Raw genomic sequence first — 24093 nt, 5'->3', positions numbered from 1 at the left:
CGAAAGTTCAGGAAACTCATACAGCTCCTGTCCACGGTCAAAGAGCACTGACCTGGAGGATGGGCCTGGTTTGCACCAAAGCGATCTGCTCTTCAGAAATCCCTACTTAATCTGCTCTGAGAACCAGACTCCGATAGGAGGTGCTTCATAATATATCTTCTGTAAATTTGTTCATCTATCTCCCAAAGCACACAGTCATCCATTGCAACGTAGAGAAGTCTGATGGTTACAGGAGAGTTTTGTCGTGTGCCACTTTTTAACCATTCTTGATAAAAAAAAGAAAAAAAGCATATTTTATATGAATCTCTGGACGCAAAAAGTGGATTCAGACTAATCTCTGCCTGAGACTTTTAGTATCATCTGACCTGAGAAAAGTAAGGACTATAAGGCTCTTATCTCCTCTGTAGAGCCATTTTGTAATCCCTAGCATTATTTACAGCAGTGTGTCTAATCTTTAGTCCTTAAAGGGGTTATTCAAAACTATTTTATTTTTTTTTACTACGGGCTTAAGAACTAACAGGCAGGTAGTTGCTAAATACCTGCTTGTTCTGCCCGCTGCCGATCTCTGCCGGCTCAGAGCGGTCACAGACTGCCCCTGCCGGCGATTCTGCGGCTTCCACTGACGTCACGCCGACAGAGGATCTGATTCTCTTCCACTCTGCTCTGTTGACGCGGGGGGGTGACTGCCGATGTCATGCTACCTGTCAATCGGCATGATGTTAGCAGTCACGCCCTGACAACAGGGCTGCCCAGAAAAAGAAGTGACGTGATGACGTGAAGAAGCAGAATCGCCGGCAGAAATGGTCAGTGACTGCAATAAGCCGGGTACTTAGCAGCTACCTGCCAGTTAGTTCTTAGACCCATAGTAAAAAAGCATAAAGTAGTCTCAAAAATCCCTTTAAGTACTGCTCATACTTCTAGGCTAGGTCCACCTGTTATGCTGCCAAAAAAAACACACACACAAATGCTGAACAGCGTGTATTGCAAATGATGGCAGGTAAGCGTGCTGTCATCTGTAAAACCATGCCATTGTGATTTTTGCCTGCATTGCGGCAGTCCTCTCCTCTAGAGACCAGGCCGTTGCAAAGGATATGTATACCAAGCTTTTAGGTGTCGCCATTAAATTTCCTCCTAACAATGACTTTGCTCATTCTGCCCCAATCTGTACAGCAAAGCCGCTGAAATTATGTGCCTAGGTGGTTAGTGTGAAAACTGCAATATTTTAGGATTTTTCTATGGATCTTTGCATTAAATACAGTAAATATAATGCTCATTATTAAATTTAAATTGTACATTTATTTTAAGTAATTCTTTGATTTTTCTAGGAACTGCGGAAATGTGTTTTGCGCTGGCTGCTGTCACTTGAAGCTTCCAATTCCTGACCAACAGCTCTACGATCCGGTTTTAGTTTGCAATACTTGTTATGACCACATCCAAGTCAGTCGGGCTAGGGAACTTATGTCCCAGCAGCTAAAGAAACCGCTCACTGCAGCATCAAGCTGAGTGTCTGGCTTTAAGATCCTTCTTTAGTTCCTTGCAGCCAAGATGAAGATTTAAGAGAACGGCACGACTACTAAGTATGCCGGTGAACACCTCCTTCGGTTGTAAGCGACACACCGGCCTACCTTAGCATTACACTTCTGCACCAGAACAGGGTTGTTTCCCATATAAAGTGTAGGATTTGTGATGGTCTTTTCGGGTTCTCAGTTAGAAGATTATGGTATCCGATTACTCTTGGCATGGTTCTGGGGAAACTCCTTTTGTTGAGGAATTCTTTTAGGAATGTGGATAGACAATCTGGCTGCGGAAGAGCCCAGAGGTAAAAAGTGACAAGAATTCAAGCTGCATTTTTCTGTATATTTTTTTTTTTTTTTACTTTGTTTTTTTTTTTTTTATTTTATTTTAAGGTCTGTGTGTGCCGTATTGTTGTCCAGTGGAGATTTGGCCCTGCTGCCTTTTAATCTGGCGTAAACTAAAACCTGGTTAGAATGATCGGGATCATTTCATGCAGGGTTTACATGTAAATACTAGGTTCCGAGTGCTACAAAACTGTGAATATTAACCCTTTTCGTGGAGGAGTTTGCTGCAAATGGTAGTTTACCTCTTGCTGCTAAGGGTTTAATTGGAGTTTCTCCACTTGTATGTATCAGCTAAAGGGCACTTATATCCTATACTTGTATTTTCATCTGTGTCTGTAGACCTTTACTTTCTGTCTTTCTTGTCTTTGTCTCGAGTTAACTCTACCTTTTGTTAGACTCCTTAAAAACTTGATTCCTGAGTGGTTGAAGCGTCTCCTATAAGTCTTGGCTATTCTCTGGTTTCCGTTCGAGGGGCTTCACGTTAAATGCTGCTATTTGAATTTTTGTGCACTTAACCAGTGTAACCCAGACAAGGGATGAAATGATACCAAAAGGCTTTGTGATGCCAGAAATGGATATTATTGATATATTTTTTTGTTCTTAATCTGTGAAGTGCCACTTTGTTACATAAATCAGCCATGAGGTGTCATGTTGCTTCAGCGTTGTCGTGTAGATACTTGGTTCTTGCAAGCTTTTGGGATTTTTTTTAATTTATTTTATTTTTTTTTCCCCAGCAGTCGTAAAAAGCCATTGCCACTTTTGATGTTGTGGGCTTGGTCAAGGTGTGGAACCATTCTCCACTTTTGAAAAAGCCAGACAAAGATGTAGCAGAAAGATTTGCCGGCTTTGGAGTCCCTTTTTTTATGAAAGTAGTTTAGGTATGAACAACGCACTATGCCGTCTTTTGGGGACACCAGTCATGAGGTCGTTCCAGAAGCAACTTGTACAATAATTTCTATGCAGCGCCTATTTTACCAATCTGCTTTACATCCTTGGTACACTATGGTTCAGTGTAGTAGAAAATCTTGTTAGACAATATTGTCTCACCCGACTTGCATGTCTGCTTCCTGGGAGGAGAGAGATGAATGTTGGTACGATCACGCATTGAAAGAGGTATGCCGTTTTTATAGGCAACTGGTCACATTGAACATGTAGTCCTCTCTGTGGACCACAGCTTATAGGGGAGACAAGAAAATAGTCATCCTAATCACAGGCTGCATTCACATATTCAGTCCAGAAATCACGGTCCATGCAAAACGATGGTGAATTTCTCAACTCGAACTCAACAGCCTTATATCAGGCGTTCGGCTTAGGAGACCCCCCCCCCCCCAGCCACTCCGTACATAAAACATGGACTTTTGAATGTAGCCTAAGGAAGTTAATCACTGATAAGACCGCCCACTGGACTCCTAAGCCCAAAATGAGTTGGAATTAAATTGGAGAAAAAAAACTGACACAAGTTCTGTTTCCCACAAATCAATATATCCAATGTACTCTTCTTCTGCTCTATAAGCTACTATTCATAAATCGGACTGGATGTTCAATGTGACAAACTTCCTTCAGGAACTTGACAGCTGATACATGTTGCCCATTCAATGGACAGAATGCATCAGACACTGACTGCATGATCTCCGCCTGGTATGTTTGACTCTGGAACACTGTGGCCTTGTAGACTCGTCGGACAGTTGGGTCACTGGTGGCTTCTGTCCTCCCAACGCCCTGGATTGACAGGTCACTGACTACGTGTGCGTATAGGCAGAGACATGTCCATCCAGGTCAACGAAGAGGGGGCCCTCCGGAGACCCACCTGTCCAACTAGTTTATAGCACGGCTCAGTCCCCAGTGGCTATATAAGTATATGTTTCTCTGAAATGCCGCAGCATTTCAGGGACAAACCTACCTGGCTGAGATCACATAGCCAGGGCCGGGTACATGCTGCCTACAGATTGCTGTCAGGTTCCCTTTAACCTGGGTTTAATCCACTTAGATCCATGTAACCTTACTAGGAATAGTTGCGCAGGTTTTACATTCTTATTGCATATAAGAAATTGTGTAATTTTATCATACATGCAGTAAAGTATAGGCATGTAGCACAGCTGGCACCCTCATGAGGGGCACCGTGTCATTTCAAAACCATTCCTAACACATGAAGTCACAAGCTTGACACCGCTTACTAATATTATTCACTCTAAATGGCAGTCAGTAGATTAGAGGATCAGTTTGTTAGGAACTCTCAAAACCCACCATTGTTCGAAGGCTTCATTGCCCCAGCGCCTTTCACATTGCGTTCTGCTGTGTGTATACAAGGTTCTCTGGATCGAAAGTTTAACTGATGCCACTAAGTGGCATCTCGCTCGAAGGCTCCCATATAAAAGCGTATAACGCAGAGTATATACTTTTTTTTTTTTTATTATTATTATTGATGTCTCAATATAAAATAGTGCACTCTGCATTATACATACAGCAAAGGAAATGTACACATCTAGCTATTCAACATGTAGCGGCCAGTGAATAGGGCCTATGGATTTGTATAGGGCCTATGGATTTGTTTATTGCATCCACAGGAAGCTTTACTAAGGCAATTGTGAACAGTCAAAATGAGTTTCTTTGAACTTTTGTTCTAAAAAAAATAAAAATTGCCCCCTTTTGTTAGCTATCAGTAGCGTGTATACAGTGCATGCATTTATACGGATTGCTGTCTTCTGCCTCTCCCAACGCCACTCCTTTCCCCTTACGCACCATGTGACAACAGCTTTCTCTTGCCAGGTCACAGAATGGCCCATTCATTTGTTTCTTAATGTAAGTCTATAAGAGTCTTGTTCTGAGTCACTTACATAGATAAAGTGACTTCTGGTCCACACAGAAGACCCTGGTCACAGCTGCAGTCACATGGTGCCAGAGCCATGCAGGAAAAGGGAGAACACTGCAATTGACAAGTTCTTTAAAGCGGCACTGTATACATAATATTGATGGCTAACGGGAGGAGATAATTTACAAAAAAAAAAAAAAATTCTGGCGTGGTCCTTTTAAAGAATCACTGATACTTCTAGGCTCACCTTTTGGGCTTGAGACTTTATTTTATTTCCCAGCCACAAAATCCATTTTCATTTGCAAACAAAATAATGCAAGACGTGATGGAAAAGTTTCCGTTATTACTGCCTCATTTCAGAAGAACGTGTCATGTTCCCTTCCCAGGAGGATCTTTTATTGTGATGTGGAAATGTTCATGGAAAAATATTCCATATCTGTGTACTGTGGAAAAAATGCATTATGTATGTCTCCCCTGTCCCGCAAAACAGAGTGTTGGGAAGGGAAGCGGTTCAACAGGAATGCACCAGAACTAGAGCAATGTAAACCGATGGGTAATGCAAATAAAATGTTAATACTGACTATATCTCTGTAAGATATGTGTTCAACCTGATATGTGCTGTGACAATAAGACACTTCAAATAAAATAATTATACAGGTGATGGTCTTACTCATATTTTGTGTTCTGTCTGAAAATCTAATGCTAACACTGAATGTTGGGAATCTGCGTAAGGTCGGGCTTAGAGGGCCGGGTTCTACTCTGCTAAATTAGGTTCACAAACTGAGAAAGTGACTGGTCGTGCTCATCTGTATCACAAATGGGTGCAGAGAAATTGACTAGAACAATACATGCAGGCTTTTTTTTTTAAATAAAAACCTCTCCTATTCCCCAATGTTTTTTTTAATTAAAACCAAACACTGACAATCCTCTCTGCCCAGGTAATGTCCTCCATGGGGGAAAACTATGCATCAGCCGCTGCTCACCTCCTTCCCCTACCTGCACAATCAGTTATTATTGGTGGATTGTTATTTATTCTTATATTTTATCCTAATCCTGTAACATATCTAACATTCAATAAATTATTCCGGTCAATCATAATGTGACCAGATTTCACAAACTAAAACATTTCTTGGTCATTGGGAAAAAGATATATTGTGTTCATATTCTAAAATTAAAAAACATATTGTAGGGGGGTGGCCACTTTATCCTTACTTTGGAAGATGTGTTGGGTATATGATTGTCATTTACTAATGGGGTTAGTTTCAGGAAGATATTTTTTTTTTTTGCCGTGCTGTAGTCCAAATTACAATTCTTCACCCACACGGTCTAGCCACAAACTAATGACATTTTGCATTCTGATTGTTTTGTTTCTTTTCCAGAACTCATGGCAGCAAGAAATAAAAAATCACAAGTCACGTGATGCTTCTTCTGCTGTTATCGACTCTCCCTGAGGGACACGAAGGCTTGTGGGAAATGTAGTTTTCACCAGAGCTAAGCAGAGAGGCATCACAATCTTAAATGTTAAGGTATAAGAACACGACTGCCAGAAAGAAGTGGGAAATTGTGTGAATTCCCACCCCGCTTAAAAAAAAAAAAAAAAAAAAAAAAAAAACCCACTGTACTCATGCATATATATATATTTTTTTTTAATTTGATAAAGATGCATAATCACTTTAACGCCTGCAAAATATACTCATCATTGAAATTGCATGACCTTGTGAACATATGGGGTATTAGTATACTCTGGAGAAATTGCGCAACAAATTTTGGAGTCCATTTTCTCCAGAGTATACTAATACCCCATATGTTGTGAAAAACTACTGTGTGGACACATGGCAGGGCTCTTAAGGGAAGGAACACCATATGACTTTTGGAGCGCAAAATTGGCTGCAATACATAGTGGATGCCATGTCACGTTTGCAGAGCCTGTGTGTCAAAACAGTGGAAATCCTCGACAAGTGTCCCAATTTTGGAAACTATACCCCTCGAGGAATTTATCTAGAGGTGTAGTGAGTATTTTTAACCCTCAGGTGATTCATAGAATGGTATAACATTGGGCTGAGTAAATGAAAAAAATTTATTTTTTCCACTAAAATGTTGCTTTGGCCCCAAGTTTTTATTTTTCAAAAGGGCTAATAGAAAACGAACAGTAGAACTTGTTACGTGTGTCTGCCAATAACCCATATGTGGTCGAAAACTACTTTTGAGGTACAGTACAAAGCTCAGAAGGAAAGGAGCGCCATATTTTGTTGTTTTGGTTTGCGGATGCCATGTCACATTGGAAGACCCTCTGAGGTGCCAGAACAGTAGAACCGTCCTATAAGTGCAGTGATCATATTGACAGCACGGGGGTGTCACAGAATTTTATACCATTGGGCTGTGAAAAAATAATTACATTTTTACCACAAAAATTTTGTTTCAGCCCCAGATTTTACATTTTCCCACTGGGAAATGAGTAAAAATAGCACCAAAGTTTGTCACAATTCCAGCTGAACGCAGCAATAACCCCATATGTGGCAGTACAGTACTGCTTAGCCATGCGGCGAGGCTCGCGAGGGAAGGAGTACTATTTGACTCTTGGAGAACAGAATTTCTTAGAATAGTTTGCGGACTCAATGTACAGAGCCCCTAATTGCTAGAATAGCAGAATCCCCCCTCAAGTGACCCCATTTTGGAAATTACACTCTGGGAATTTATCTACAGGTGAAGTGCCGATTTTGACTCCATGAGTGTTTTCCAGAAACAAGAAGCAATGGATGCTGCTGAGTGAAAATTGAAAATCTGCCATTGTAGTGCCCATACATTGTAGTGCCCATACATTATGACTAGGGTTGAGCGAGTATGCTCTGGCCGAGCTCCGAGTATTTACAGCTGCTCGGTGATATGGTTGAATCGCTCCCGTGTACATGATTTGCGACTGACAGTTTTATTACATGTGAGGAATGTGTAAGAAATAGACATTCCTCATATGTAATAAAACTGTCAAACAGTTGCAAATCATGGACACGGGAGCGATTCAACCATATCACCGAGCAGCTGTAAATACTCGGAGCTCGGCCCGAGCATACTCGGCGAAAGGTTTAATAGAACATACTCGCTCAACACTATGACCAAATATCAAAAAACTGTCCGGCACTTCCAAACAGAAAAAGACGTGAACAGGTGCAAGCTAAGAGAGCCACTCTATATAACAAATTAAAACTGGACTCTGAAACGCTATAATATGTAAACATTGAGTATATGAAATTGGAGCTGCTTTACTGCTGTAGAAAACATGTTAAAAAATGAAGGTACTTAGCGCACAAATTGGCTTTTAGTATCATGTTATATTTAGGGTCCCAACAAAGGGGTACGCCTTGTCGCTGGCTGTTGGGCTCACACGAATTGGCCAATTTGTGCGCTAAGTACCTTCATTTTTTAACATGTTTTCTGAAGCAGTAAAGCAGTTCCAATTTCATATATTCAATGTTTACATATTATAGCGTTTCAGAGTGCAGTTTTAATTTGTTAGTTTTTCATACATTATGCCCAGCTCATGCTTCTGGAGACATGCACCTGTAAACTAAGGGGGCTCTCATTGCTACATTGACCCCTATATTTCCTTTAACAGATGACAGACATGAGTGGGGAGTTGTTTTTTTGTGGATTGAGTAGAAGCTTTTATTGGGAATATTTTATATAACATTTTGGATCACATTTATCCTGTCCTCTATGCTGAGCACTTATATCAGGGTTACCATCTAAATCTCTGAATAACGTCGTTCAGATGAAACCCCCGAGGGATTCAGTCACTATAATGAGGTAACAGAGTTACGCTGGTCTCCGTCTGGCCTCTGTTCAGCGTTGTGCTTCTTTTCGAAGGTTCACAAAACTGGCTGATGGCACTTTTATGCACACTTAAAAAGACAAGAAATGACGGACCGTAATGCAGACAGGGTCCAAAGTGTTTCCATCTGCCTCATAGGGAATCTTCCGTCTTCAGATTTACACGGAAAACCCCGGTATAAGCGCTCAGCGCAGGATAAATGTGAGCCGAGCCTTACTGCGGTCTTCGGGAGGCGGAATGAACAAATCAACAGCAGGTGAAGAATTTGTTTTATTCATATTTTACGCGGTTCCTCGAGCGGTATAAGTGATTGGACGACTTTATTCTTCGGGTCGGTGTGATTACAGCAATACCAGATTTATAATTTTTTTTTTTATGATTGCCTGTGGTCTAAAGACGATAAGACACTTTTTTTTGTTGCAAAAACTAGTTTTACATCACCATATTTTCAGAGCTATAATTTTTCCTTATTTCAGCCAACAGTCATGAGAGGGCTTGTTTTTTGCGGAACGAGTTGACGTTTTTATTGGTACCATTTTCGGTCACATGACATTTTTTTGATCGCTTTCTATTCTGATTTTTGGGAGTCAGAATGAACAAAAAACAGCAATTCAGGAATTATTTTTTTAAAATGCTGTTCACCGTGTGGTAAAATTGATAAGACAGTTTTATTCTTTGAGTTAGTACGATTACAGCAATACCACATTTATGTTGTATTTTTATGTTTTACCGCTTTTACACAATAATAAAAAAAGTAAAAAAAAAAGAATTGTTTTTACATCTGTATTCTGAGAGCTATAACTTTTTTATTCTCCACTGATGGAGCAGTATGGTGGCTTGTTTTTTTGCGAGACAACATGACTTTTTCAGCGATACCATTTTTATTTACATTCGAGTTTTTGATCGCTTTCTTCCTGCAGTATGATTAAAAAGCATCCTTTTTTGCCCCTTTTTTTTTCAGAGTTCTCTAATGTGACAGTTTTATAGATCGGGTCCTTCTGGACGTAGCAATACCAAATATGTGTACTTTATTTGTTTATTATATATCTCTAATCTCTTTTTATTACTTAAACATTTTATTTTTTACTTTTGTACCTTGTCCCAGAATGGGACATCAACTTTCCCTGCCATGATCTCTGATCTACTACCCTGCAATTTTCTTGCATTGCAGGGTATTAGAGCAGTCACTCGTACGCAGGAGGGAGGCATGTCAGGCCACCGTACCTGGGTGACCCCGCGGCCAATATTTGGCCCGGGGTCACCATGGAGATCGTCAGCACAACACAATTGCAAACGTGTTATGCCCATCGGAGCAGTGAGAGGGGGACCCCTCCCTCTTCAAGCTTGTTGATGCCACTGTCACTATTAACTGTGAAGCTGGTGTGATCATCGCACCGTACTCATATGGCGGTTTGCAGGTATGCACTTCCACAGCGCCGCACATGCACACCGCATGTCATGATAGAACTATTAGTCATGTTTAGAACTATTTCCTGGAAGTGATGACATGGTGTCCACAAAGTTCCAGTCTCCACATCCAGTTTATGTAGGATTACATGAAAAGTCAGAAGGATTTGCACAATCCTACATGCACAGAAGATCTGTTGTTAGTTTTCCATGATATTTGGAACAACCTCACTGCCGAGTTCCTTTATACACTGTTGCCAAGTGCAGCTGGAGGAACTGATGCGGTTTTGAAGCCAAAGGATGGTCACACCAAATGTTGATTTGATATAGATTTTTCTTTCATTCACTTTGCAATTTACTAATTGATAAAAAATAAATGATTACGGGTTTTGAAAGTTATTTTTAGTATCTTTACAACACCTGCTTAAAGCTTTTGCAGGATACTGTATATTCATTTACGTTGCTGTTAATCAGCCATAATAAATGTAACATTTTTCTCCTGAATTCTCTATGGATCTGTCAATCATCAGAACAGCATCATATGTGCAGCTAAATAACTTACTATGTTTGTTGGCAGGACACCGAATAAGTGAATAGATTGAAGTTTACATTCAGGGAAACAGATCTATTTCTAAGGCCACGGCCCCACTATCAGTATTTGGTCAGTATTTTTTCTCAGGAGTGGGAGCCAAAACCAGGAGTGGGTGATAAATGCAGAATTGGTGACTTGTTTCTATTATACCTTTCCTCTGATTGTTCCTCACCTGGTTTTGGCTCCAACGCCTGAGAAAAAATACTGACCAAATACTGATAGTGGAGCTGTGGCCAAACTGTGGGACAGGAGCTGTCTAATACTCAGTCACCAGGATAAGTGTCCCTTTTGCTCATGAAGACTTTGTGGTACATGCCATGTGCTTTCATCATATGGGCAGTTCTGGTGACCCTCTCGATAGAACATAAAGGTTTGTAATTCCCAGAGGGGCACAATGAGCTCACGCCACCCAATGGAAAAAATCATGAATTTTCAGATAGAAATAAATAAATGGTGTAAGAATAACAAAATATACAGAGTTGACCAGAAAAAAAAAGCAGAATCCTGTTTCCCTTGTTTATGTGCGTATTTCTTGGTCCGTGTACAGACTTCAATGTCCGGTCTGGCAGCAGGTTTCCTGACCCGAAGTTACAGCCTTATATATGTGGTTTGTATACGTACCGTGAAATACGCTTGTGTGAACCCGGCCTAAAACTCCTTTTTGCCGCCCATATTGACTAATCGAAGCTTAGCTTTCATTTTACCAGAGCTGTGTAAGAAGTTGTGAGGACCATTGTATCTTTCCCTGCCGATCTGCTGGTGCTATTTCCAAGGGTCCGTAATATGTGGGAGTCCACCTTGCTGTGTTAGACCTCCATCATCTCTCTTGATGTTGAGTCGATGTACACGCAGGCTTTTTTATAGAATCAAAGGACTCTTGCTGATCAGTTTCCAGACCTTCTCATCATAGCAGAAAACCTTATACATGGTTTGTTGTGCAAGTAGCAGAACACTGGTTGCGTGGCTGATGGTAACGAAAAATAGACCACCATGTGTGGTGTCACTTGTTATTATAAACATCCAGGAGAGAAATAGGAGAAGCTCAAGGAAACTGACGTGAAAATGATCCTTAAAGCTACATGTCAGAAGAGCACCATGCCGCTCTGCACTGAGGTCGCTTCACCTGAAACCTCCGCCTGTCAACCATGCAGTAGTTAATGGGAGAGAATAACCTGAAGTACATGACGTATTGCAGTCTGCTATTGGATAAGATTGTATGCAGCCATTTGAACCAATTGGGACACATCATGTCTTCTGGCAGTGGTTTTCTCTCACCAGTTGTGCTATTCACAAATCGGTTCTGGCATGCAGAAAATCACACAAACTGGCTACTAAAAGCCACTTCAGGAGCCCAAAAAACAGCACAAGGTGCGCGGCTATGGGTACTCCATTTATAGGTCCATCATTCTGTTCTAAAAATGTGACCACAGTAGTGTACATAGACATTTTGAACAATTCTATGCACAGTTCACTTAGCAGTCCAGCAATTTTTTTTAATAGTAAATCACCAGCAATATTCTACCTGTGCAATATGTTGCATCCTAGCTCCAATGCATCCATACATTTTTCTATTCTTCATTATGGGCCGCTGTGAATTGTAATCTCATGGCTGACATGACCAATGGTTCAGTAGGCGCTCCAATGTGTAGACAGGAAGTCCGTCTCTGACATCCTGTAAACTACAGAATTACGGCATCACCTGTCAAATAGTACCTGGATAGAAATATATCTACCCATAATGTATAGGTTGGCCAATGGTCTAAATGTGTAACCCAACACCCGTAGGTCACCAACGGTTCCCGAGTCCCAGTGCATTATAATAGATGATTAGTTGGCAATGGGAAGCCATCAACTTCAAGATATTGGAGGAAGTCTGAACACTGGTGGACGTACTATTGGTACAACCTGTGTGGCCGCACAGGGACACAAGAGATAGGGGGTCCAACTGCTACCTCCAAACAGAAGGCACAGGGATTCTCTTCTGAATGTATCTGTAGGGAATTTATCAAAACTGCTGCAGGCAGCTTAGTAAGTGATACATCACTGGAATCAGGGTCACTACCTCTACATAGTGCTGCTCTCACATGGGGTCGCAAAAACTTAGTGATAGATTCCCGTTAAAGCAGTTTTCCAGGCCAAATTTCAAATTAATCAGAGCGTTACCTTTGGAGATCCTAGCAGTGTGTTATAAACACACTTAAGATTCCAGTTGTATCACGTACCTGACAGCCATCGTGTGACCACTGGCTTACTGCTTTATCTTCTGCTTTGGAGAATTGAGTGAATCAGAAGAGAAATTGGTTGACACATGATTGCCAGAATGCCAGTTGCCCCTGGGTTTCACCTTCGGCAGTAGAAGAACATGCAGAAATTAAAAATCTCTCTCGATTTTTCTTTTTTAGCCACCTGAACCCAGTATAACATAACAGTAAGTACAGATATAGTCAGTTATGTTACTAATCCAGAGACTGCTGCAACCATAGCAAGGACTGCAGGGTATGCTCACTGCCATGAAAACTGCCTACCTGGCTGTGCATAACCAACAATTTGTTGTAGACTCACAGTTTGAGAAGTAAAGGCCTAGTTAATCGTGTCTTCCTAAAAAAGAAGATGCCACCCTTCTTAGCCATAAAGTGAAAGGGGTGCACCCAGTGGTAGGAGGCTCTAAATTCCCAAATATTGGAGAGAAGTAGCTGAAGTCTTCTCTTAAACCGGGCCAGACTAGAGACATGTAGAATGGATACATCCGACTTCTAAATCATCCACCCCCATGGGGCCATTGGACCAAGAATCCCACAAAATTAGTTGTTTGTAAGGGGCAAAAGTGCCGGGTTTTTCTGGAGCAACAACATGAGCCATCTGGTATCAATTACAAACTTGCTGTTAACAGACTTCTAAGAGTTTGTATTGAAGCTAGTCATAACACTACTAGATAGTCATCATTGACTCTCAGTTCTAGTAGGACCCAGGCGTATGTTGTTTCGCATGCCTTTATTCTCTTAATCATTCCAAGCTGGGGTCATAGACTGAGAATGAAAGGTTTCAATCTTTCTCCCAGGTGTTGACTCGCTCAGCAAGGGAGACTGTAGATGACTCTGTGGCTGTTGTTCTGGAGACCAGCGGTTCTATGTCTGTGCATTGCCAAAGTTGGAGGTGGCCATAGGGGTACAGGCTGGGTATAAGTACCTGGATACTGTGAGTAGGATTTAGTCCTGGAGGGTTCAGAAGTGGAATTCTGTCTGAAGTGTGCTTCTGGCCGCATACTTCCTGTAGCATACATCTTTACACCATCATAGCTGGGCCACACTGAACCATATTTTTGAGGCACATTCCCTAATTTCAAACAAAATTCATCAGTCCCTTTGTTTGCTGAAGAACATTTGCTGTTCAGAAAATTTCTGAATATTTTCACTATTAGAAATGTATTGCCGAAATCTGACCATCAGCCACTAGAGGGTGCTACAGTTTTGGTTCTTCAGCTATGTATTATCTGATCAAAGTAACTTTCTTCTACTGAAAAAGAAAATCTTTTACCTTTAAGGCTATGTGTGCACATTCAATAGGTTTCTCGCATGTTTTGCCGCGATTTTGTTGCTTTTTTTTCATGTGTTTTAGTACAGCAGTGAATGCTTTTTGGAGCTAAATAAAGATATTTGAAAAAAGAAACATGAGACATCACTTTAACCCTTGGATTACCGTCGGACCTGGGGTGAGTATATTGGCTAATTTAAATTATTAAAGAATGTGTCTGTTGTATTTCATAAAAGGGTTTTACTCTGTGTGTGTGTGTGTGTGTTTATTTAACTCTTTAATTAGTAATGAGGGTGTCCGGCTGACACCTCTTCATTACTAAAGCTAGGGTTAGGTGTCAGCCTAATCCCATTACTCCTAATGCAGCACTTGTTTTGTCAGCACATGCGGATCCACTGCATGTAATGACATTTCAAACGGTAAAAATCGGTCAAAACCTAGCATCTCCGCTACAGAAATTGACATGCTTCGGGTGAGTTTGGGTCCGTGCCCATAATTGGCAAATGCTGCTGGTTTGACGTTGTGTATTTATGCAGCATCAAACTTGCAGCGGCCAGATGTTACAACATAGTGGATGGGATTTCTAGAAATCCCATGTCCACTATGTGTGCATCTGAGGCTGCAGACACTGACATGCAGTGCATCTTTCAGGACCGCACCATGTCAAATTCTCTTGCGGAGTCGCTAGTCTTCGCAACAGAAATTTGACCACTAGAATACATTGAATGCGGTAAATCCACATGGTTCAGTGAACACATGCGGATTTACCTGCGTTCAATAGAACTCAACATTTTGGACGCAGCAAAAATATGCTGCGTCCAAAGCGCTGCTACGTCCGGATCGTGGGCACATAACCTTAAATTAAAAAAATGGCGTGGGTTCCCGCATCATTTTTATAACCCGCAGGGGGAAAGCCAACAACTGGGGGCTGATATTACTATCCGGGGAAGGGGCCATTAGCCAAAAATGTTCCCTGGCTATTAATAACAGCCCACAGCTGTTTGCTTAGCCTTTACTGGCTAGATTACAGAGGGACCCCAGAAAAAAAACTGACGTGGGGTCCCCCGATAAAATGTAACCAGCAAAGGCTTAGCAGACAGCTGCGGGCTGATATTAATAGCCAGGGTATGGGCCATGGATCCTGGCCCCCTCTGTGGCTACTAATATCTGCTCTCAGCCACCCTAGAAATGGCACATCCTTAAGATGCGCCAAATCTGGCGCTTAGCCTCCGCTCTTCCCACTTACCCTGGTGCAGAGCATCATGACATGAAGCCCTATTAGACGCCCCTATTACTAACCCCGTAGTAAAGTTTTTGAAATAAGGCCCGAATAAAGTCTTTTATTTTAAATAAAATTCCACACGGTTTTAATCATTAATTTGAAAATAAAAAACCCTATATACTCACCTAACGCCCATTCCGCTGAAGCCATTGTAATCTGTAAAAAAATAAAAATAAATAAAAAACAGCCATATCCCTCACCCGTCTGCCGTGATGACATAATCCAGTGTCCCACGATGATCTGGGTCACTTCTACAGCAGTCACCAGCGATCGCGCTCCTGTCCGTGTATAGAGTGTTGCCGGGTGATCCGATTGCTGTGGGACCCTCGTGATGACTGCGGTAGGTGAGTATAAAGTGTTTTTTTATTTTAATATTTTATTTTAACTTTTTTTTTGTTACACTGTACACAGACGCCAGCTGAGGAGACTATTTCTCCCCTCAGCCGCGTCTGCTCCCGCTATTATCAGTGAGAGCCGCCATAGGATGATGGGAGGAGTAGTCTGCTGCGGGCAATTCATTGTGCATTTTTGCCTCGTTTTGACTCATTGACTTGAATTGAGTCAGTCAAATATGCAGCAAATCCGCAAATATTTTTAGATCTGCATTTTTGCTACGGATTTGACTGACTCAATTGAAGTCAATGGGTGAAAAACGCTTCAAAAATGCACAATGAATTGACGTTTAAAGAATTAAACGCAATGACAATCCTGACAGGAAAATTCCTGATCATGTACACAGCACTTCAGGATTGTCATTGCAGTAGCTGGCACAAGGATTCCCTAGCGTTTGTGGCCCATTTGAGTGGAAAAAACACTGTGAAAATGCACCAAAAACACAGTGTGCACATAGCCTAATTTACGGGTAAGGGCAGAAGTCCAATATGAAATTTCACATTTAATGCTGCAGAGAACTGTTGGAAACGTATTCGCATGTAAACATCTAATAATAAAAAAGATAGTTTGATGTTTTTTGAAAAGTTTTTCAAAACGTCATTCAGATGTTAGTTAGGGCAGGATGTATGTGGATTTAGTTTTGGACAGAATCCAACTGAAAAATAACTTTGCCTCTGATGAAATCAGAGCCTTATGCACGTCTATCTTCTATCAAAGCTATGACCAAAACAGAACCACAAAACACTCAACACTGAAATTACAACATATACCGCGAAGGAAAAAATGCGATCAAAGCTACACAGCAGGTAGTTGATCATAAAATATAGCTTTTATTAAATATATGATTTAAAAAAGAATACATCACATAATATGGCAGAACAGTGCACAACGTACATAACAAAAATATCTTAAAATACCATCATGCTCAATGGACAAAGAAGTCCACACGTGAGGCGCCCACCAAAAATATATATAGTATAGACACTAGTGGTCCTGATCAACAGATCTCTAATGTATATGTCCAAGTAATGTATCATTGGTGGTCAGCTAGTGCTGCCCAACTGTATAGCAAGATACCCATGTCAGTGACCATATAATGTAAAAGTAAAGTCTACCTGGACAGAGGGCTGACAACAAGAGTGCTCACATGTGGACCACGCGTCCACCCCGACGCGCGTTTCGGCGTTACCTTCTTCAGGTAACGCCGAAACGCGCATCGGGGTGGACGCGTGGTCCACATGTGAGCACTCTTGTTGTCAGCCCTCTGTCCAGGTAGACTTTACTTTTACATTATATGGTCACTGACATGGGTATCTTGCTATACAGTTGGGCAGCACTAGCTGACCACCAATGATACACTACTTGGACATATACATTAGAGATCTGTTGATCAGGACCACTAGTGTCTATACTATATATATTTTTGGTGGGCGCCTCACGTGTGGACTTCTTTGTCCATTGAGCATGATGGTATTTTAAGATATTTTTGTTATGTACGTTGTGCACTGTTCTGCCATATTATGTGATGTATTCTTTTTTAAATCATATATTTAATAAAAGCTATATTTTATGATCAACTACCTGCTGTGTAGCTTTGATCGCATTTTTTCCTTCGCGGTATATGTATCATTAGCGATTTGCCTACAGTAAATGTCATTAGGTGCTAGCCATGGAGCTCTAATTATTAGTTAATATGCACCTGCTGAGAAACTTTGATTAACTGAAATTACAACAGCAGAGTTGTGGAATTATTATAATCACAGTATCGATAGACATGTTAATGATATGCAAAAAATGGTAACAAAAATTTTCTAAACATCTTCATTTTATTCAGTATCAAGTATGTGTACAGAATTTCTCGCATTGGCTTACAGGCAATGAAGTTATTAATGGTTGTCTGAGGAATGTTCTGCCATACTGAATGCACTTGGGCACACAAATCATCAAGATCCGCTGCCGGCAGCTCCCTTTGCAATTGCCAACCAATGACGTCTATTGCAAGACATCCATACCAGGCCTTGGTAGCATGTTTATGCCACACAGGCTGCGCTCAGTAGCTTGAGCAACATACAGCCTGGTGTTGTCATGTTGAAAAGTGGCTCCTGGGACACTTTGCAGAAATGGCTGTACCACTGGTATCACCACAAAGTGAATGTAATGCCAAGCTGAAGGTGTACCTGGAATGAAGATTACAGCAGTGCAGGTATTATACATGATGCCACCCAACACCATAAGCCAAGGAGTAGGAATGGTGTGATGTTCCCTTGTGAAAGATTCTTCATGGCCAGATAGATACCAAAGCCTGGAATGGTGCAATAGAGGCTGCAGCAGTGAGTCAAGCTCTTGCCTTGGATGCAATGATAGCCAGAGATTGGGTCTGGAGACCAAGTGGGCAATGCTAGGAAGAGACCTTTCCTCTGATTGACAGCCTTCTACACACACACACACACACACACACACACACACACACACACACACACACACACACACACACACACCTGCTACACAAAGTGAGCAGTGGTAGTAACACTTCCTGCCCCGCCCCAATGACTGGAAGCGATCGGCTGCAGGGAAGATATCAGTTCATTTTTTTCATGTAGCCACTGCTCCAGTTAACCATCCTAACATGATTTGAATGATATTTACCTGCAGATTAACCCTATATCTGCAGGTAAATAGCATGTGTTTACATGACAGGTTCCCTGTAACGCCCCCGTAAATATATGTTTGGATCAGCCAAGTGGATATGATTATTGCTATAGGGAGTTCATTGCCAAACACACCTGGGATTCCTTTTACAGGAAAACATGTATTCATGACTGTTACTGTAACACTAATGTAGGCGCCCCTCCATGTTTCCCCTTCCCCCTCCATGCAGGGACGCTGACATACCTCCCGGCCGCGCGGCGTGATCCCCAGCATGGATCCCTGCATTTCCTGGCAGCACAAGCTCCCCTGTTCTTAAACAGGCAGCGTGCGCACCTAAACCTTGTCCGTGTGGGACCAGTGCCTGAACCAGCTCCACTGGTCCTTGTGTAGCTAGTACCTGAACCTTCTCCCCTGGTCCGTGTGTGGCCAGAGCCTGCTCCCCTGGTTCTTGTGTGGCCAGTGCCTGAACCTGCTCCCCTGGCCTGTGTGTGGCCAGTGCCTGAACCCCAACACCTGGTCCTTGTGCAGCCGGCGCCTAAACCTGCTCCCCTGGTCTGTGTGTGGACAGTGCCTGAACCTGCTCCCCTCGTGCATGTGTGGCCAGTATCTGAATCCTGAAACTGCATCCAACGGTATCCAAACTCTGAAGCCGTTCCGTTAAAACCTGAACCTGTTCCCAAGACCCGTGTGTCTGAACGTGTATCTATCCTAGTACTCCGAGTTGTCCGGACTGTTATTCCAGTCTCCAAATCCAGCCCTGCTTGTGAATCTGTGTCAGTATCAGTCCTGCCCGAGGAGTAGTCTGAACGGAGCCTGAGTCCGGTCCATGCCTGTGTACCTGATCCCCGGATTCAGCAGCTGCAATGGAGGGGACTGCCTAGAAGTGGTACCTGGCAGCAACCTGCAGCTCAAGCCAGACTCCACCATCAGGAACTCCAGTGAACACCAGATAGCCGTTTAGCTACGCCCCTCCTAGGTAAGCCCAGCCCCGTGGCACAGTGGGTTCACGAACCACGAGCATGACCTGCATGAGTGACAGTTACAATACAACATATAAAGCTTCATTCACATTAGAGTGTTGCACGTCACTCAGCACTGCATCACTCACCACTCCTAGAAAACGTGTACATTCATTGCGGCAAATGTCTGTTTGGACTTCATTTGACTTTCTTGTGGTTGCCATTTATCTTTTTTTGCAGACACAATAGCCGACTCTGACCAAAACTAGGTCAAATGGAGTCCAAACGTTCATCTTTGAAATTAATGGACACGACACGTGAAAGCCACAAATAGAAATTGTACATGAAAAACTGAGGTCTGAATTAGGCCTAAGACTTATGGTTCCCACCACAGATGTAGCATAGTTGTGCTGCCTCAACGCACATAAGATTTTGACAATGAAATCTATCTGATATGTATGGCCAGCTTTATAAGAATTGCAAAACTAGTGCTTTTTAGTTTTGTTCCTAGACAGTAGTACTTTTTTACTATGTTAATGTATTTTGTGCATTTAGCCTCATCCTTGAGACAACATTTTATAACTAATCTGTACAGTGTGGTAAGAATATGAGTTGCACAATATGAGGGAAAAGGTGAGGGACCCAGGACAGGTTAAAGTAACACACACAAAGTATTTATTTGTGGGTGGAGGGTCAGAGGGTGTTTTTCGGCTGGCCAATCACTGTGTTTTTACTATGGTTTATACGTGAACTGTCTCCATCTAACTGTCCTCTGAGTTATCTGCAAACTGTCAGCGAGCAGTTAGAACATTTTACATAATGGTAAGTACTAACCTATAGGTTTAGCCATTTGATTACCCAGCTATAATTTTACTATATTTCAAAGTCCACCAAGTTACAATCTGTTCCCACCATATTTGACAAATATACTGTAAAATGTATGCAACTGTATGCCTATACATATGTACTGCTACATGTCTGCCATGACACCCAGGACACAAACTGAAACACAAGCAGAGCAGTTAATAAGCTGTATGGATGAAATCATGATTTAGAACACAGGACTGATATATAGGATATATTTCTTTCATATTCTGAACACTTGTAAGTAACCATATTGCTTTCATTGCATTGGATCAATTAATTGAAGTATTATAATAATTGAGGGATTTCACACGACTGCAGATTATACTTCCCATTCATAAATAACAAATGTGTGTGATTTTATCATTTGGAACATTTATTATATTTCACATACTGTACTATATCATCTACAACAGTAGAAATCTTTCTTGATTCACTTGACATACTTAGCAGGGTTGTCAATCAAAGACAAGTTGTGATCGGTGGGAGTCCAACGGCTGGGACCCATGTGGATCAACAGAACGCGGCACTTTCATTCCCATTAGAATGGAGCAACAGTGTGCATGCCTGACCGCCGCTCCATTCATTTCCTATGGGGCTGCTGTGCACTGAGCTCAGCTTTTTCCGGTAGCCCCATAAAGAATGAATGGCATTTGATCCCCATTGATCTGTAATTTATCACTATCCTATGATTAGGTAACAACTTATTTTCACTGGACAACCCATTTAACTTATAAAATCAAACAAGAGAAAAACAAAATGAGCATATATCCTATAGCAAGTAAATAAGTACATAGTATTAGTACATGTAAATAACATAAGGGTACATAGTTAACACTATTTTGATTTAAAAAAAAATGTAAAAGTCATCTCACCGCCGCAAGGTGTAAAGAATCAGGACGGTCCTATCCTGTCTCTAATATTAAAACCTCACCTTGTGTCAGCTGACCTCAATGTGAATGAGGACAGAGCAGGACAGGGTCCCGACTATGCGAACACCTGTCCATGGGAAGCGATATATATGAGAAAGGGGGGCCATGCCAATGTTTGTACAAAGTACAAGAAACTACAACAAAACCAAAGATTAAATCAGTCGTCATGTGTGGAGAAAGATGCGTGCTCAGCGTACGAGCCTGCATCAATGGGAGGGACACAACATATGACGTAAATGTACGTCAAAGGTCGTGAAGGGGTTTAGTAACTGAACATCCATCCTCAGGTATCCATCTGTATGGGCTGCAGAGAGGATCTGTAAGGAGCCCATACATTCTAGGCTCAACCACACACACACACACACACACACACACACAGACTCAGATAGACACAGAGACGATAGAGGACTTAACACCAATCTCTCTTATCTTCAGTCCTTCTGACTCCACAGGAACTATAGAGGACATCAAGGTCACATGATCATGATTTCACCAAAGGTCCTGAAGTCCTGCAGAGTACAAGACCTGTGGTGACATCACGGTCATAAGATCGTGATGTCACCAAAGGTCTTGAAGCAGTCTCCATATCAGAAGCTTCACTGATAATGCTGTTACCAGTGAAGCTCCTGCTGTAGATGCTGGGGCCCTTGAGGGAGTGGGGGCCCTGGGGAATAGCTCAGTCTGTGCTCCCCCCTAATGCTGGCCATGCAAGGATGTAACTATACCTGTGATACAATCTATTTTGGATAGCTCACAAGTCACAACTCCACTGGGGGTCCAGGCTCCTTGAACACCTAAATATGATCCTCGTATCAGACAAGTTACACTACCTCTTTGCCATCTATTTACTGTGTAAAAAAACTGCAATGTAAATTGACCATGGCTGCGAATTTGATATCTGCAGTCTGTGAATTTATGCTGAGAATATTATTGAAATGGGTGAAATGTTTGAATTTTGCCCCTATGGATTTTACTGCAGATTTTCTGCTGAGGGAGATCTCGAGGAGTACTAATAGCACCTTAAAATAAGTAAATGCAGCAACTTTATGTGAATTCCAAACATTGTATGAAGTCAGTGCCCCAATATTTACAGCAGTATATCTGTTCCTAATAACATCATATTGGATAGTGTGAAAGCTGCAGACAGTCCCGACTGATTTATTTTCATCTCAATCTTTTTTTTTTTATACAAACCATTCTTGCAATCCATTATAATCCAAACCTGGAAATAAAGCTCCCATTATGTTAACAGATCTAATTCCTTACATCTGACCATTGCTAAACTAATTGCACAAACACATTGCCCCCCATTGATCAAGACTAGCGGTTTGTTTCCCATTCTAGTCCTTTGGAGTGTGTTGTGCCAAATTCATTATGAAGTGCGCGCCTCCTAAAGACTTAGTCACATCTTTCAGCTGCCATGCGCCACTGCAAGAGATATACATTTGTCGGAATTTACGCCACTATTTTGGCATAAATTATGACTTCATCTGCCATGCTTGGCCATGCGCCCTCTCAGCTAAATCCTATTCACTTTTAAAAGATTTGCCAGCCATGGCCATGAAAGCGCCAAAAGTCACAGAATATTTATGTAGCATCTTGGTGGCATTTCAAGATGTTTAACATCAAAAAATAGAAAAAAAAAATCGCACTCGTCTCTTTAAAACTTCAGAACTTTAATGAAAAAGTTAAAACATCGGGTTGCAGGGATGAACAGAATGCAAGGAAGACATTTTTCCTCCTAGCATTCCGATCACCCCTGCAACCTGAAGTTTCGACTTTTTCAATAAAGTTCTGAAGTTTTAAAGAGACGATGAGTGCGATTTTTTTTTTTCTATTTTTTGACGTTATGCCACTTTTTTTCTGAATGCACCCGAAGTCTCTTAAAGGTCTGGTTCGTCTCGGCCTGTATTTCATAGTAGTGAGCAACAGATGGTGGCAGAACACACCTCCCCGACATATTTCAAGATGTTTTACATCACAAAACTGCTTGATAAATTGGGGCCATTATGCTACTATAGCCTATAAATCAAGCTACTTACCATCATTTGACTATAATACCAAGGGTTATTTTGCAGGTGGGCAAGTACATTTATGCTTGTAGGTTATGTTCAATGCATATTGTGTAATATATCTAACAACACCCCATACCCACTGGACACAATTAAGTGTCATTTATAATTCTTGTAAAGCTGAAAAAATGCTGATTTAGGATATTTAGTTGTTTGGTAAAAGACTCACATTCCCCCACGGAAATCTAGCATGTGGTCAATGCACTGAAGCACTTTAGGAGTCCTCTTCATTATAGTACCGAGTTTAGGAGTCCAGCGTATGCAAAACAGCTTAGCCAATCCACTTCCATCCTCTGATGGACCAAAGAGCGTGAGAAGGCCAACAAGACAGAGCCATGAATATTCAACAAGTGTGAAGGAGAAAAGGGTCAATGTGAGTTGAAAGGACACTGTGTTCATATATACAGCTTTGATAGTTTGTAAGATTCAAGGGAATACAGGAAAGTTCAGATTGAAAAATTTAATTTGTTCAGAATTGGCCTCTTTTCACCTACTCTACAACTACATTAGTTGGCGACATTTAACATGTTGACTGATTCGATTTAAAGGGATTTTCAATCTATAGAATCTACTAGAAAAAAAACTTCTTAAATAACAAATCCCTAATGTAGTATGAAATGTTTTTTTTTCTGAATAATGTATTGGACAATGTACTTGACTATGCTTTCCAATACAAATTGGTTTATTGTTGAGACAATATAAAAGAATTTACTCTCCTACACACAGTTCTGGCCAAAAGTATTGGCACCCCTGCAATTGTGTCAGATAATACTCAGTTTCTTCCTGAAAATGATTGCAATCACAAATTCTTTGGTATTATTATCTTCATTTAATTTGTCTTCAATGAAAAAACACAAAAAGAATTGTCCTAAAGCCAAATTGGATATAATTCCACACCAAACCTAAAAAAGGGGGTGG

General features: G+C 41.4%; 2 protein-coding genes across 5 annotated transcripts in view; both read left to right on the top strand.

The window, feature by feature from the left end:
* Nucleotides 1–5319, top strand: part of MTMR4 (myotubularin related protein 4) — a 73076-nt gene extending 67757 nt beyond the window's left edge. For all 3 annotated transcript variants that reach the window (XM_073667581.1, XM_073667579.1, XM_073667580.1), the window contains one exon: nt 1326–5319. In XM_073667581.1, the coding sequence (XP_073523682.1) occupies nt 1326–1503 (178 nt within the window). In that variant the 3' untranslated portion in view covers nt 1504–5319. The remainder of the gene's footprint in view (nt 1–1325) is intronic.
* A 14688-nt stretch (nt 5320–20007) lies between these two features.
* LOC141230226 (4-hydroxyphenylpyruvate dioxygenase) overlaps nt 20008–24093 on the top strand; it is a 96721-nt gene continuing 92635 nt past the window's right edge. For both annotated transcript variants that reach the window (XM_073667578.1, XM_073667577.1), the window contains exon 1: nt 20008–20129. In XM_073667578.1, coding sequence (XP_073523679.1) covers nt 20127–20129 — 3 coding nt within the window. In that variant the 5' untranslated portion in view covers nt 20008–20126. The remainder of the gene's footprint in view (nt 20130–24093) is intronic.

The sequence above is a fragment of the Phyllobates terribilis genome, unplaced genomic scaffold, assembly GCF_046119375.1.
Source record: "Phyllobates terribilis strain yellow unplaced genomic scaffold, ASM4611937v1 Scaffold_2__4_contigs__length_985480577, whole genome shotgun sequence".
In the NCBI taxonomy this organism is placed as follows: domain Eukaryota; kingdom Metazoa; phylum Chordata; class Amphibia; order Anura; family Dendrobatidae; genus Phyllobates; species Phyllobates terribilis.
Note: the sequence above shows the minus strand (reverse complement) of the source record. Positions and strands in the feature narration are given on the sequence as shown.